This window comes from Xenopus laevis, chromosome 9_10L (genome assembly GCF_017654675.1).
Source record: "Xenopus laevis strain J_2021 chromosome 9_10L, Xenopus_laevis_v10.1, whole genome shotgun sequence".
NCBI classification, from domain to species: domain Eukaryota; kingdom Metazoa; phylum Chordata; class Amphibia; order Anura; family Pipidae; genus Xenopus; species Xenopus laevis.
In genome coordinates, this window is record NC_054387.1 from 71012659 (window position 1) to 71027392 (window position 14734).

At 40.1% G+C, this 14734-nt stretch overlaps 1 protein-coding gene across 4 annotated transcripts in view; it reads left to right on the forward strand.

Moving 5' to 3' along the window:
• Window positions 1–14734, forward strand: part of LOC108701338 (protein TANC1) — a 134884-nt gene that overhangs the window by 115530 nt on the left and 4620 nt on the right. For 3 of the 4 annotated variants that reach the window (XM_041577582.1, XM_018235801.2, XM_018235803.2), the window contains 8 exons: window positions 1294–1372; window positions 6596–6729; window positions 10502–10625; window positions 10792–10967; window positions 11409–11541; window positions 12403–12494; window positions 13664–13810; window positions 14481–14581. In XM_041577582.1, coding sequence (XP_041433516.1) covers window positions 1294–1372; window positions 6596–6729; window positions 10502–10625; window positions 10792–10967; window positions 11409–11541; window positions 12403–12494; window positions 13664–13810; window positions 14481–14581 — 986 coding nt within the window. Of the gene's footprint in view, window positions 1–1293; window positions 1373–6595; window positions 6730–10501; window positions 10626–10791; window positions 10968–11408; window positions 11542–12402; window positions 12495–13663; window positions 13811–14480; window positions 14586–14734 lie in introns of those variants that run through there. The other variant, XM_018235805.2, reaches the window with a different exon arrangement.

Below are 14734 nucleotides of genomic sequence, written 5' to 3' on the forward strand. Positions count from 1 at the left end.
ATATCCTGTAAATTATATCCTTATAAACGGTGAGTAGTGATGTCATCAGTTATAAACGGTGAGTAGCGATGTCATTTCTGTCACATGACTCAATAAAATTTGTGTATTATAATAAATAAAGTACCCCCAGTTGTAAAATATGAGGATATTAGAAGTTACCTCGGAGTTCCATGACCTGTATAAAAACACTCGGCCTTCGGCCTCGTGTTTTTATATGGTCATGAAACTCCTCAGTAACTAATAATATCCATATATTTTACAAGAGGGGGTACTTTATTCACTATATAATACACAAAAGCCATGAATATCTTGTAAATTATATCCTTATAAACGGTGAGTAGTGATGTCATCAGTTATAAACGGTGAGTAGTGATGTAATTTCTGTCACATGACTCACTAAAATTTGTGTATTATAATTAATAAAGTACCCTCAGTTGTAAAATATGAGGATATTATAAGTTACCTCGGAGTTCCATGACCTGTATAAAAACACTCGGCCTTCGGCCTCGTGTTTTTATATGGTCATGAAACTCCTCAGTAACTTATAATATCCTTATATTTTACAAGAGGAGGTACTTTATTCACTATATAATTTATATATATATATATCTATATTTGAAGCTATTATTTATTGAATATCGTGTGACCCAAGATAACTGGGCAAGCTCTGTTTTTGCCGGCTGCTATTGTTCTGCCCTTTACAATAAGTAGGCAGCAGTGTTATGGAAGTGCGGCAGGATGGGGGGAAGGTTGGTGAACTCAAATGAACTTCCAGTTTTCAATGCCAGGGCTGGGGCCATGAGTTAGAATTATGCATATTCCCACAGGCAATACGGTAACCCCCAGATACTTTTTTGTTGGGCTGCGACATTGCTTTTCTGCACATCCTTTAGCTTTTAAGAACGTGGCCATTATATTCTGTTCTGAATCAGGGAAATGATTTGGCCACTTGGCAGTCCTTCTCTGCAGAGTCTGGTGAAAAAAGAGTTAAGGACTGAAACCACAGAGGGGTGTTTGAAGGAGCAGTGTTTAATGTCTGGAGAGAGACAACCAAGCAGTTACACATAATCACAAGCTAGACTGCAGTTTGATCTTCTCTGTAATACAGAATAGTCCTTCTTGAGATTATGCCCTTGATATTTTTAACATTTTATTTTCTGGTACAAGGTATAGGTTCATAATTCACTGGCATTATACCACGGCTTTCTGAATTCAGCATCAATGAAGAGCAAAAAGAAGCAAAGTGTGTTGCCTCTGCCTATTTCTGACAAAATGGCATTATATTTTCTGCAGGTGGTGAAATGTCTCCTGAACCAGGACAAGGATCATCCAATGGACATCAATGAAAATGACACATTATGGGGAGAAACAGGTACTTCATTTTGTTGTGGCCAGACAGAATAGAAAATTGTATGTATAAATATAAAAGGCCTGGAGATAGATGGATTCCTAATGGATTATTTCCCATCAGCAAATTAAAAAAGAAGAATTATTTAAATAGCATTTCAGAGCTTTCTGGATAGAATGAAATAGATAACATCTCTCTACATGAAAATAGTCTCTTCAATAACTGTTAAAAGCAAGCAGGTTGTCTTGAGGCCTGATGTACTGAACCAATGATATGATTAAAGGGCAAGTATGTAATCATGCCATGAATATGAACTTCCTACTGCTGGCTCCACTTGTTATCCAAGCAAACAAGCCTTAACAAAGGAAACAAGTTGAGAGAACCCAGTCCATCCTTAGGCAAGCTCAGCTCACGCTCTGTAATGTTCTGTTCCAGCAAAACATTATAATTCTTTTCCCATGCCACACCTTGATCCCGAGTCTTCAGCCGAACAAGCTACAGTACTGCCAGCCCAGAGTACCTTTGCTTTCTTGTTCAGCATCATTATATCCTCCCCTCCTTCCTAGATTATATGCTGTAGATTGATTTGTATTTGCTTTGGGAAAGAGGTTCATTGACAGTCCTATCCTCTGTATTGTTAAAAGGGATAATAATGTTATGTGCATTAGTACAGATAACTTTGCATTCACATTCTTTCCTATGTGATGGAGAAGAAATAGAAGAAAGAATATGCTTGCATAAAAGAAATATTTTCTCCTTGGCTTGTGGAAAAAGTAACTTGGCACTGCCCTGGAATTTGGCATTGATTTCTGCTGGGCTATTTTTTGATTGTTTGCCCAGTACCCATTAACTGTCTCATTGAAGCCAAGGTTGCTAAATAGTGTGCATTCTAATGACACTATAATATAATTCAGAATAAGAGCCTGGCAAAGTTTGCATCTGCATGGAACAGAATATTAGTCACTGTAATTTGGCAGCCTTAATTTAGCTCTCTGTCTCTAACCCCCCCCATAATGCAGTTGGTGACGTTAAGGACAGACCAGTTAATCAATAAGCATATAATATTTTCAAGCCTTACCAAGGAAACTCCAAATATAGTGCCACTACTATCATTTAACTTTATTTAAACAGAATGTTAGAAACAACATATCCTACAGCACTTTACAGAGATTATATATCAGTCCCTGACCAAGTGGAGCTTGCAATCTAAGTTCCCTATCACATTCACACACATCATGGCCAATTATGGAGAGTGGGAGGAAACCAGATTACCCAGAGTATCCCACACAGGCATAAGGAGAACAAGTGAACAGATCGTAGCCTAACTGAAAATTTTCCAGGCAGCTATACAAACCACTGTGCTTCATAAGAACAAAGACTAACGGTGGCCACACACTATAAGATCCGCTCTTTTGTCAAGGTCGACAAACGAGCGGATCTTGGCCCGATATGCCCACTAAACGCTGGTCGATATCGGATGAATCTGAACGTTCAGTCCTGGGGCCGAACGATCGGATTACGATACTGTGAATGGGCTCCGATGGGTCTCAGTATCGTCCTGCTTTCCTGGATCGTACAAAAAATCAAACTTGATTTTTGGCCTGATATAGATCGGTTGGACCCGTCGGGAGCCCCCACACATGGGCAGATAAGCTGCAGAATCAGTCTAAAGGACGGATATCGGCATCTTTAATCTGCCCGTGTATGGCCACCTTTAGGTGAGCATACACATGAACACTTGCTTGTTTGGAAAGGTCACCAAAGAATCAGATTTTAACACAATGTGGCCATCTATGTGCTGGGCCATATCAGGCTTCTTTGATTATGTGCCCTGCAGGTTAACTAAGGGATCATATTTAGTATTGGAGAGGACCACATCAACAAGCCATTGCACGCCTCGCCCCAATGGAATTTATAAACCTGCTGAATAGATATGTCTAATTTTCGCCAGATATCTATCAGAGAGGCAATTGGGGAGGGGCCCATACACAGACAGATAAGCTGCAGATTCAGTATAAAGGGGCCAAAAGCTCCCCTCCCCCATGATCAGTGGTTTACCTATTGGGGGGTGCAGGGGTTGCCCACACCCCTTTGGGGAGCATCAGAGTCACAGCAACATGAAGAAGAGGAGGGAATGTTTAGGTGTACATTCAGGTGCGAGTTAACGGGCTGTGTGGGCTATGGGTGCACATACTGCACCAGGGCCCAGGCATTTTTTTTACCTTGATATAATAAGTTGTATATTAGGCAGAAGTTGGGCCATTTTCCAGCTGCTCCAGATACCATTCCCTGTTATGTCATGTTTTCTTTATATCCTGCTGTCAGATCCTTTCTGCTGCTGGTGGGAGAAAACATCCTCTTTTCCCCAGTTTTAGTTCATCTTCCTATCAAGATTGTTCCTATCCCAGTCCTAGACTATCCTCTATGTTTGCTCTACTAGACTCTTTGCTGATGATGTATTTACTTGACCCTTTGCATGTGGTATGTTTGTTTCTGTTTCTTCTGAGTAACTGTTAGACAGAAGAAGTGACAGTGAATGGGTTTCAGATGCTCAGTGTTTGGCAGGCTCCTCTGGGAGGAAAGAGGTTAATGGTCACAGAGTGGCTGGGAGCCTGAGCTTGGGATAAAAAGGTGGTCTCTCAGCACTAGAATAGACGGAATTCCTGAGCATAGCTTTGCCATGATACTGTTTATTTAAGAGAACGCTGTGGGTTAGCCGGTTTCCGAATATGGTAAACTGGATTTCAGGGTGTAGCTCACAGGCTGCCGCCATAATCCTTGGTAAACAACAGGCCATAATTATCTCCAACATTCTTTGTCTTTATTGCATTTTCTTCCACCTCCTTGTTTCCTGCATTGTTGAATCCAGGACTGAGGACTGATGGGTTGGTTTGTTTTCTGCTCGGCTGTGTATATATCCAGTAGTATGTTTAACATTGTAGACTACGCTGTGTATATTGGCCTGTCAGTTGTTGTTGGTGACTACTTTGGATCACACCTAGAAAGATAAAGGTTTGGTTTCTTTAGTCTAGAACAGATTCAGGAATTTTGGGAGTGTACACCTAAGGCCCGTTGAATTGTTACTAAGTAATATGGGATACTATGGGTTGAATATACTGTATGTAGTCAGGTGCGATTGTCTAGAAGTTGCTACATGAATAGCAGATGCTCCGGCTCTGCTCTAAAAAACCTGACTTGCATAGAAGTAGCAGGTAGTGCAATTAACCACACACCCAGCCATTATGGACCTTGTGTATGGGAAGCTTCTGTTTGAAGGAGGTCTGGGATCAGATAGCATAGCTGGGGTTTGCACCTCAGGCAACAAACACGCAGGGTAACATCAATGCGGCCCACTGTGTCGGCATAAAGTTAAACAAATATACACTATATAAATAAATTGTCAACAATAACCAAACCTTGTACAGGCCTGAACCACAGTAAACTTTAGTAACTATCCTTAATTTCCTTCTAACCAATCACTGTATGGAGGACTCTGTGTTAATTACATTAAAGGGGTGGTTCACCTTTTAGTATGTTATAGAATGACCAATTATGAGCAACTTTTCAATTATTTTCAATTATTATTTTCTTCATTATTTTTCATAGTTTAATTATACACCTTTTTCTTCTGATATTTTACAGCTTTTCAAGTCACTGACCCCCATCTAAAAACAAATGCCCTGTAACACTACAAATTTATTATTATCTCTTATTCAATTCAGTGCATGGTTGCTAGGGTAATTTAGACCCTAGCAACCAGATTGCTGAAATTGCAAACTGGAGAGCTGCTGAATATAAAACTAAATAACTCAAAAAACACAAATAATAAAAAATGAAAACCAATTGCAAATTGTCTCAGAATCATTCCCTATATAATACTAAAAGTTAACTCAAAGGTGAACAACCCTTTTAAGATACAAGGAAGAAACAACAGTGGGCAGTGCTTCCAGGTATCTCTGCAAGGCAACAATCCAAAATACTTTCATACATAACATTTATTTGAAATATTAAAACATTAAACCTGACGTGTTTATTGAGAAATTTACTTAGTCACAGTCTTACATTCACATCAGATGATTACAAATTACAATGCAGTGGCCCCTCCCAACTGTATTTATGCTGTATTATATACTGAACTAACTGCACCAACCTAATTGTTCAGTTGTGCACAAGAGCTCACTATCTTGGATTTTGTTAGGAGTGTCAGTGACACTTAAGAAGCTAAACTTCGGGGTCGCCACAAATCATCAAGCAGAAAATGTGGTTCATCTGTCAGAGAAGCTAATGCTACAGGGCTGATTATTAAATTCTCATGCAACTGGATTCTCAACTGCCTTGTAATGAGAATCAGAATAAATGACTAATCAGCCTTTTATCCAGACTTCTATATTCAGTCTCCCTGTTCAGGAAATCACCAAAAACATAGATTTTTCCTTAATTAAAACAATAGGGAAAACGTATGTTTAGCACAAGCCCTACTCATTGTGCACATGTACTTCACCTTGAAATGAACCCCAGACTAGAAATTGGGGATACACCTATCTAGCATGCCATGTAGAGTTGGCGTGGCACATTATGCCCCTTATTAGCAATTTGGCACAAAGGTCTCCTTCTTTTCAGCTGTTGGGGATGAGAATTAAAATAAGTTACTGGCAATTTCCACTAAATGTCTAGCTTTCCAAAACTCATTTTGACTCATCTGTAGGAGTAAACCATTGCTGCGCCCATACTAAAAAGTGTTGGGGTTTTGTAAACGTTGATTCTAGCGTTCCATTTGTACATTGTTTATCTGTGATAATTACTTGATGGATTCCTGCCACGTGCCGCACGCTCGTTTGTGAGCTAATGCCATTTTTTTCCTGGAACATGACTTATTCATTTGTTTGTAATCAGCTTAAGCTGCAGAGACGTTGGTGGATTCTGTCTTCTTTATCACTGACATCTTCTCCAGCTTTAACTCTATTGCACTCGCTCCCCTGGGCTCAATTACTAAATATCTGCCAGTAAATGTGGCCCCGGGGCTGCTGGAGACATGAAGCAGAAATACCCCATTTGCATTCGCTCTGCTGTTTCTGTATTCATTTATATTTCTGTCCATCATGAGAAATAATAATGACTATATATATATATATATATATATATATATATATATATATATAGAATGAAGTTTCTTATTGGCACAATGGTATATATGAACATCTATGTATAATGCTGAGTTTTGAATAACTGTCACTATCTGTGTATCAGCTCTTACAGCAGCGGCTGGACGGGGCAAACTGGAAGTGTGTGAGCTACTGATCGAACATGGAGCCATCTTATCCAGAGTCAACAGGCGGGGCATCTCACCTTTGTTCTGTTCTGTGAGACAAGGACACTGGCAGGTATTGGACCCGTAATCCCCCCCCCCCCCCCAGTTTTTTTATGGAATAGTCCGCTGTATCTTAATATAGAAACTTCACCAGCAAACCCACCTCTTTAATAATTAGCTTGATGCCCAGTATGGAAAGTCGACACCCTCCTTATAGTCCAAAAAAAGATGAATACTGGTAAAGCAGAGCTTAGCATGCAGGAAACATGTGTGTTTAGTAAAGTGAAATGGGAACACGCCGCTGCCTGACAAAGGCATGTACCCCCAAATTTTATATTACACTTGTCATTCTTCCTGGTTACATCTCCCGGTATATCTTATTAGCCATGTTGTACTTCTACTACAGCTGGAGGGTTGTAGGTTGGACAGAAAAGTACTGTCTTATGTATTAAATGTCATTCTGTAGACAGAGAGCTAAGCCACATAGAGGGTCCATTGATCATGGGAAGACTCACAGCTGCCATATAGTCTGCCCAATAGGAGAATAATTCCCCCTAGTGACTCCCTTCTTCTTCCTCATTAGAGTGGGTGGTGCCTCCCTTTCCTTGGAATAAATAAGCTGTGTCATCTTCTATAGGAATTTATAGCTGGGAAGGGGGGTCAATGTGTGGGGGGGGGGTGTTGATGCAGGACGCATGTAATTAAATTGTGTTTATTGCTGGAAAAGAAACAGCTACCGCCCCCAATTCTTCAATCTGCAAATTGCCCATTTAACCTTATGTCAAAGGCCGCGTGAGAATGTGTAAGCTCTGCTGCCAGAGGAGTTCACCCAGTTACCAATCAACTGTTACATATAGTAGAGTTTAGTCAAGTGTGACCGTTTCCCAAGAAGGTTGTATCTTCACCTATTGACATAGTCTTTTAAGAACAACCAAAGCCCAAAAGACAATTCAGTGTACATCTAAAAACTGTTTAAAAAGATAGGCTATGCAAAATAAAAAATGTTTCTAATATAGTAAGTTAGCCAAAAATGTAATGTATAAAGGCTGGAGTGACTGGATGTTTAATATAATAGCCAGAACACTACTTCCTGCTTTGCAGCTCTCTAAATCTGAGTTTGTCAGTGACTTTAAGGGGGCCCACATGGGACATAACTTTTCAGTGAGTTTGCAATTCTTAGTATGGAGCTCAGATTCAAAAGCAACAGTTATGACCCATGTGGGCCCCCCTCAAGTCTCTGATTGGTTACTGACTGGTAACAATCAATGGAAACCAAGAGAGCTGAAAAGCAGGAAGTAGTGTTCTGGCTTTTATGTTACACATCCAGTCATTCCAGTCTTTAAACAGGCTCCAGGCTAACTAACTATATTAGAAATGTTTTGCACAGCCTATTTACCCAGTTTTTATTTTTATGCTGAACTGTTCCTTTAAAAATGAAGTTTTGCTACACATGGAATCCTTGTCCTGCACTTACTGGTGAGATCACTAGGTATGTCACAGCAGCTCCTTACAGCACTAATAAAGCTTGTGTGGCACAACTCCGACCTGCTGCTGATTACACGGTTTCCTTTGGGGGGGGGGTTATTTCAGGAGATATTTCAGTTTGACCCACAGCCCTAAAGGAAAATAAATGTAATATAGAAAGCTGCTTATAATAAGGCACTGATCCCCTTTAATAATCATGTGATAATTAGATAATATACATCCCTACTGATATGAGACTGCTGGCCAGTTACTCAGCTCTTATGTACTGATGTATTGATTTATGGTGGCTGCGATGGGGTTGGTGGGAATAATTTTGGGATGTGCAGCTGCCTGACTATAAGGGAGAATACCAGAGATACTTATATGTGAAACAAGTATGTTTCTGTAGTGGTTAGAGAGCTCATTAATTCAGCTTCTCTGTGCCTCTCCACCCCACCGTAAAACCGGCCAAATAATATTTCCAACAAGAGGGGGTTTGAAAGCTTTTTTTTTTTCTTCTCTTCCCTAAAGAGACATCGCCTTAGAAATTCTAATGAGCTAGTCTGGCTCTTTGTGAGCGCCACTTGCTTTGTGTTATTCATTTAGCCTTTTAAGTGGAGACGGATCTATTCATTGCACTTCATACAGTTCTGGGCACAATGCACTCACTGCCACATCACGCCTACAGTTGGACATGGCCTTTGGGTGGGAGCCAGCCTGACATTGTATGTGACCCTTATATTCCATCCGAAAAGCCACTTTCCCATTTAAAGAGGGACAGTTCACATTTTGTATAGACTGAAAAGGGCACAAGAATATTTGCCTAAATATATCCACATATATGCTGCAATATGTACATTGTTTGTGTCCATGTGCATTAAGGAGGCTCGGGTTTAACAACTGCAGGTTTTACACTGCAGATGTCTATACTTGTTACACAATGTGTATTATTATACAGAAGACAGAGACAAGGTGCAACATGTGCAGCAGGTGTAGTAACCCATTGTTTGCTAAATATAAATTCTGTGTGTTCATTGGCAGCTACAGGTTAGTACACTTGGTACAAACGTTGCTCTAGCCTAATAGACCCCTGGCCATAGTGAAACAAAGCAGGGCAGTTACAGGTAACTTCTAAACTAAACCCTAAAAATGAATAGGGCTAAAAATGTCATGTTTTATATACTGAACTTATTGCACCAGCCTAAAGTCTCAGATTCTCAATAGCAACAATGAATCAGGACTTCAAACTTGTCACAGGGGGTCACCATCTTGGAAAGTGTCTGCGACTCACATGCTCAGTGGGCTCTGAGAAACTGTTGAGAAGCTAAGCTTAGGGGTCGTCACAAATTATCCAGCAGAAAGTGAGGTTTGTCTGTAATATAAGCTGATGCTACGAGGCTGATTATTAAATTCTGGTGCTAGTTGCACTGGTTTCTGTGCTGCCATGTAGTAATTATCTGTATTAATTACTAATCAGGCTTATATTGTGACATTTCTATTCTATGTGTACTGTATATTGTGAGTGGATCCCTAAGATAAGTAAGAGACATTAGCACAGGGCATCTGCAGTGAATCAGCAGAAAAGAAGATGGGGAGCTACTGGGGCATCTTTGGAGACACAGATCTTTACTGCTAAAGTGCTGCGGTTGCCTTGGGCTGGTACAGAAGCACAAAACATAATGTATAACATTTCTAGCCTACTTCTTTAGTTTAACTTTCCTTGTCCTTTAAGGGTGCCTGAGTCCTGGCCTGAGGTTGAAGTGGAAGTGTTCCCTGATGATTGTATAAAAGTCAATTTTAAAGGGGGACTCTTGCTTCCAAACCAAAATTTGATAAAGAGGCCCACATAACACAGAAACCCCTAATATACCCATCACGGTTACCTGTTTCTTAAAAAAGTATGAATAAATGCCATTTTCTATGCTGAAATCCAGCTGTTTAGCAGTTATTTTCTTTCTGCATCATTTCAAATCCTGGCAGGGAAGGAGGGACTAAACACTGATGTTACAAATTGTAACAACTTCTCCACAGCTTACAGACAGCATGCAGGAACTACATAACCCACAATGCATTGCACTGTGATGTTCCTTATTGAAATCACGTGTGCAGTGTGAGGTTTGGAGGATGCAGGCTAAGGACAGCAGGATGTTGATACAAAGTAACAGTAGTCAGCCAGCTCAGCAAAGTAGTCAGAGAGACCAGCAGGTGGCTAGGCTTAGGGAACTGTTCCACACCATTAAAAATTATGAAAAGTCTGCATATTGTTTAATTGATTTATATTGCAAAGTTGTTTGAAAAATTTTCAAAGCTGAAAAAAAAAAGCTGTTGTTATGTTTGTGTGGAGTTCCCCGTTAATTATTTGTTGTCATGGTTCTCTGCAGATTGCCAGGCTCCTCCTGCAGCACGGCTTTGACGTCAACATCAGTGACAAGCAGGGGCGCACTCCTCTGATGGTTGCTGCCTGTGAGGGGCACTGCGGCACAGTGGAGTTCCTTCTTTCTGAAGGTGAGAATTGTTTTTAAATAGATGAATTATTACCAAATGAATGTACTGAAAAATCTGGAAGTTTGGGGCTAATTTGGGGGGGGGGGGCTCACAGAGGACAACGTTTTACTAGTTGTAGTTCCCCAAGATATTAGATATTACAATATTGGCCTTCCCTTTGTTTCAGGTGCAGACATTGCAGCACTGGACAAGGAGGGTCTGACTGCACTGAGCTGGGCTTGCTTAAAGGGCCACAAGGCTGTGGTTCAGTGTTTGGTGGAAAGGGGCTCAGCTATCGATCAGATGGATAGGAACGGACGCACACCCCTGGACTTGGCTGCTTTCTACGGAGATGCAGAAATTGTACGTTATATCACTTGTTTTTTAGGAATGTGCAGAACCTTTCAGAGAGAGTAAATGTATCATTAAGGGAACCTCAATCCTTTTTTAAACACATGCACTTTACTGGTAAAATTCATATCTAATCTTCTATTTACATATTTGTGAAATGCCAGCACTCTGCATACCTTCTCTAAAGCCCAGCACACATCCACGTATATACATTTTAAGGGGGATGGTTTTTATCTGTTTTATTTTTAAGATGGAATATAACGGACTTGCTCTGAGTTTATAGTAAAAGTTTTAAACCCTTCAGGGGGAGTTGCAGATATTTTGCAGAAGAGAACAAGTTTATTCCTCCCCCAGTTGCACATCTGCTGCCCCAGAGCCAAGTGATCTAACTTGTGGATTGTCCATATAGAGAGCAGAAGCTGTAACTTTGTGTTGGTTCTTGGCCTCCTGTAGGTGCAGTATTTGGTAGACAACGGTGCCATGATTGAACATGTCGACTACAGTGGGATGCGGCCTTTGGATCGAGCCATCGGATGTCGAAATACTGCAGTGGTTGTAACACTACTTCGGAAAGGAGCCAAGCTAGGTACAAATCATTCCTGTACAAGGACATTTTCACTATTCTACACATTGCTGTAAAGGAAAGATCATATCTGTTCCGAACCTTTAGTAGAAACAGCCTGGTAGTAACAGGAATAGGAGTTTGGGACCATTTAACAAAAAATTCTACATACTGACCCCATATGACCCACCTTACGCGCTTTGTACCCTCTAACACATAATTAAGTACTGGATGGGTACGAAATGTGTAAGGTGGGTCATATGGGCTCAGTATGTACAAAAGTTAAGTTATTATGCTAATTGAATACATTTTTGACTTTTTATGAATTACAAGTCACAGGACACAATTTTTTGTTATTTAATGGTGCCCTGGGAACTGGGGTAAGTCCCTGGCACTCTACTGCCCAATACAAGATGATAGCATTGCCACCCCCCCCCTCAAATATTTTTCTTTCAGACAGTTATTTAGGCTGAACTACTGGGCTCAATGAAGAAGCTCATGTCTTTATTTAATATCTGTATATACGTCTTTTTGTTACTTTTAGAGCTCATAGGTATTGGTAGCCAAGGAATGATTGCTTAGGAATCGTATACTAGATATTATCTCACTAATGAGTCAGCTGCGTATATAGACTGTAGAGGTTTGATATAAGGAGTGGCCAGACAAAGACTTTGTTTAAGGAAACTGATCTCATTTTCCTGTCTTTGTGTCAGTGACATCTGTTTTGTTCTGTTTTATACTGACAACCGGCCTCTTCACCTCTGTATGTAAAGGAAATATATCCGTGTTAGCCACGTGCATGGTAATGATGTCTTCCACCTTCTGCAGCAGACTTCTGTATTCCTATAACCGAGCAGATATATAAATATTGTTTTCTCTTTAAAGGAAACGCAGCTTGGGCAATGGCTACCTCTAAACCTGACATTCTGATCATCCTCCTGCAGAAGTTAATGGATGAAGGGAATCTGCTGTACAGAGTAAGTGGCTAGGGGGAGCACATAGTGGCTTACTGACATGCCAGGGCTGTATAGTGCTTGCTTTGTGTGGGAAATGGGCAAGACCAGCGCCCAACAATATGCTTCTTATGGATGGATATACACAACTTCTGTATGAATACACACCTCAAGGCAAAACTCTACTGCATCAAAGACAGTTGTCTTTTCACCGTGTTATGATGATTCCCTTTAAAAGATTGGTTCACCTCGCGAAAATTTAAATTTAATATAAGCTTTAGCATACCGACATAAGAAACTTTCTGAATATAAACAATTAAATCTTCAGTACCATTTCTGAAATAATCAAGTTTATGTTCACTATCCCTCTCTCAGCATCTATTTCTCTTCTTTCTCTCTTCATGCAGGAGTTGGATGTCAGCAGGTGTCAGTCATTGACAGTTAGACCCAATATATCTCATAGGGGGCTTCCTTTCCTAGCAGATTTATTAAAGCTCATTCAAATAACTGATTCCAGTACAAACAAAATAACTGCCTTTTGCACAAATCCTGCATGTAGAGAGACATGATGTCTGGTGATTTTAATAGTGAGCTCTAAAACATCTTCTAGGCCCCCCCTATAAGATATATTGGATCCAACTGGCAATGAATATCTGACACCCAACTCCCTCATGAAGAGAGAATGAAGAGAAAAAGATGCTGAGAGAGGGATAGAGAGAGATAAACTTGATTATTTCAGAAACTGTACATATTTATTTTAATTAATTGTATTTAGAAAGTTTATTATTTCAGTTTGCTGAGGCTTATATTAAATATTAAATTTTAATTTTCACAATAGTTCCTCCTTTAAGTATGTTTTATATAATGGCTATTTCTAAGCAACTTTTCAATTGGTCTTTATTTTTTTTTATAGTTTCTGAATTATTTGCCTTCTGCTGAATTTTTCCAGCTTTCAAATAGGGGGTCACTGACCCCATCTAAAAAAACAAATGCTCTGTAAGGCTACCTGCAGACCATACTGGCCAGTTATTTATGGTAGCCAATTTCACTTGGAATGAAAAGCTTTCTTATACGAGTTAAACTGCCAGGAACTATTTTATTTAGTGTGTAGGGCAGCCTGATATAACATATACATTTATATAAAGTGTATTGCCCTATGTGTAATTCATGTATGTTGTTTTCATGTGGTGCAGAAAGGGAAAATGAAAGAAGCTGCACAGAGGTACCAGTACGCCCTGCGCAAGTTTCCCCGGGAAGGGTTTGCAGAGGAAATTAAAGCATTCAATGAGCTTCGCGTGTCTCTATTTCTCAACTTATCAAGGTGTCGCAGGAAAACAAACGTAAGTAAAAGGTTCTATATTCACAGTGCTCAGTGACTTGCACAGGTGCAGAGTAAATACAATTACAATGATAAGTGCTGGAAATACAACTGGAATGTGGTCCCTTGCCCAATGAGAGAGCAGTGCATTTTAATCAGACCCATGATAGAATAGCCTAAGCTACCTGCTTCTGGTCATTACAATAGCTCCTGTACTAAAATGTCTCTTGTTCTATGAGAACTGATGCGAGAACTGTGGCCCCCAACAGATACATAGGTATTTAAAAACAGAGCACATTTCCCCTTTGAATAAAATAATGTGTGCTGTCATAATGCAACTTCCTATGAATATATTCAGAAAGAGATATGCATGGCAGCTGCCATCGTGATCAGATGAATGAAATCTCATCATTGTCTATAGGCAATAATGGCAACATAACTTCTGCTACTGGCCAGTAAAGTTGTTGCAAGGAAATTCAATCCTACATTCCCTTGGCTACACTGCCTTTGGCTAGGCTGGAATTTTATTTTTAGGCCCAAGATGTTTTTTAGGAGGAACTTATGCTGCAGTCCTTACATCCCTCATTCACTTCATCTTATGTCATTGAATGACAGGTACGGTACATAGGATCTGCATTCCCTGTGTTTAGAGTTATTACAGTAACAAGTCCTCTTTTTTCTTCTTTGCAAAGGATTTTGGATTGGCTGAGGAGTTTGCCACCAAAGCGCTGGAGCTGAAACCAAAATGCCATGAAGCGTATTATGCCAGGGCACGGGCTAAAAGAAGCAGCAGGTAAGAGAACTCTGCTGTTGTAGAACAGTCTTCTTTAGACATTGCATTGTTTGTCCTTTAATTATATTGCGCAAACATATTCCACAGTGCTGTAAAGAAATTATACATCATTCACATTAGTCCCAGCCTTAGTGGAGCTTACATCCCCATCAC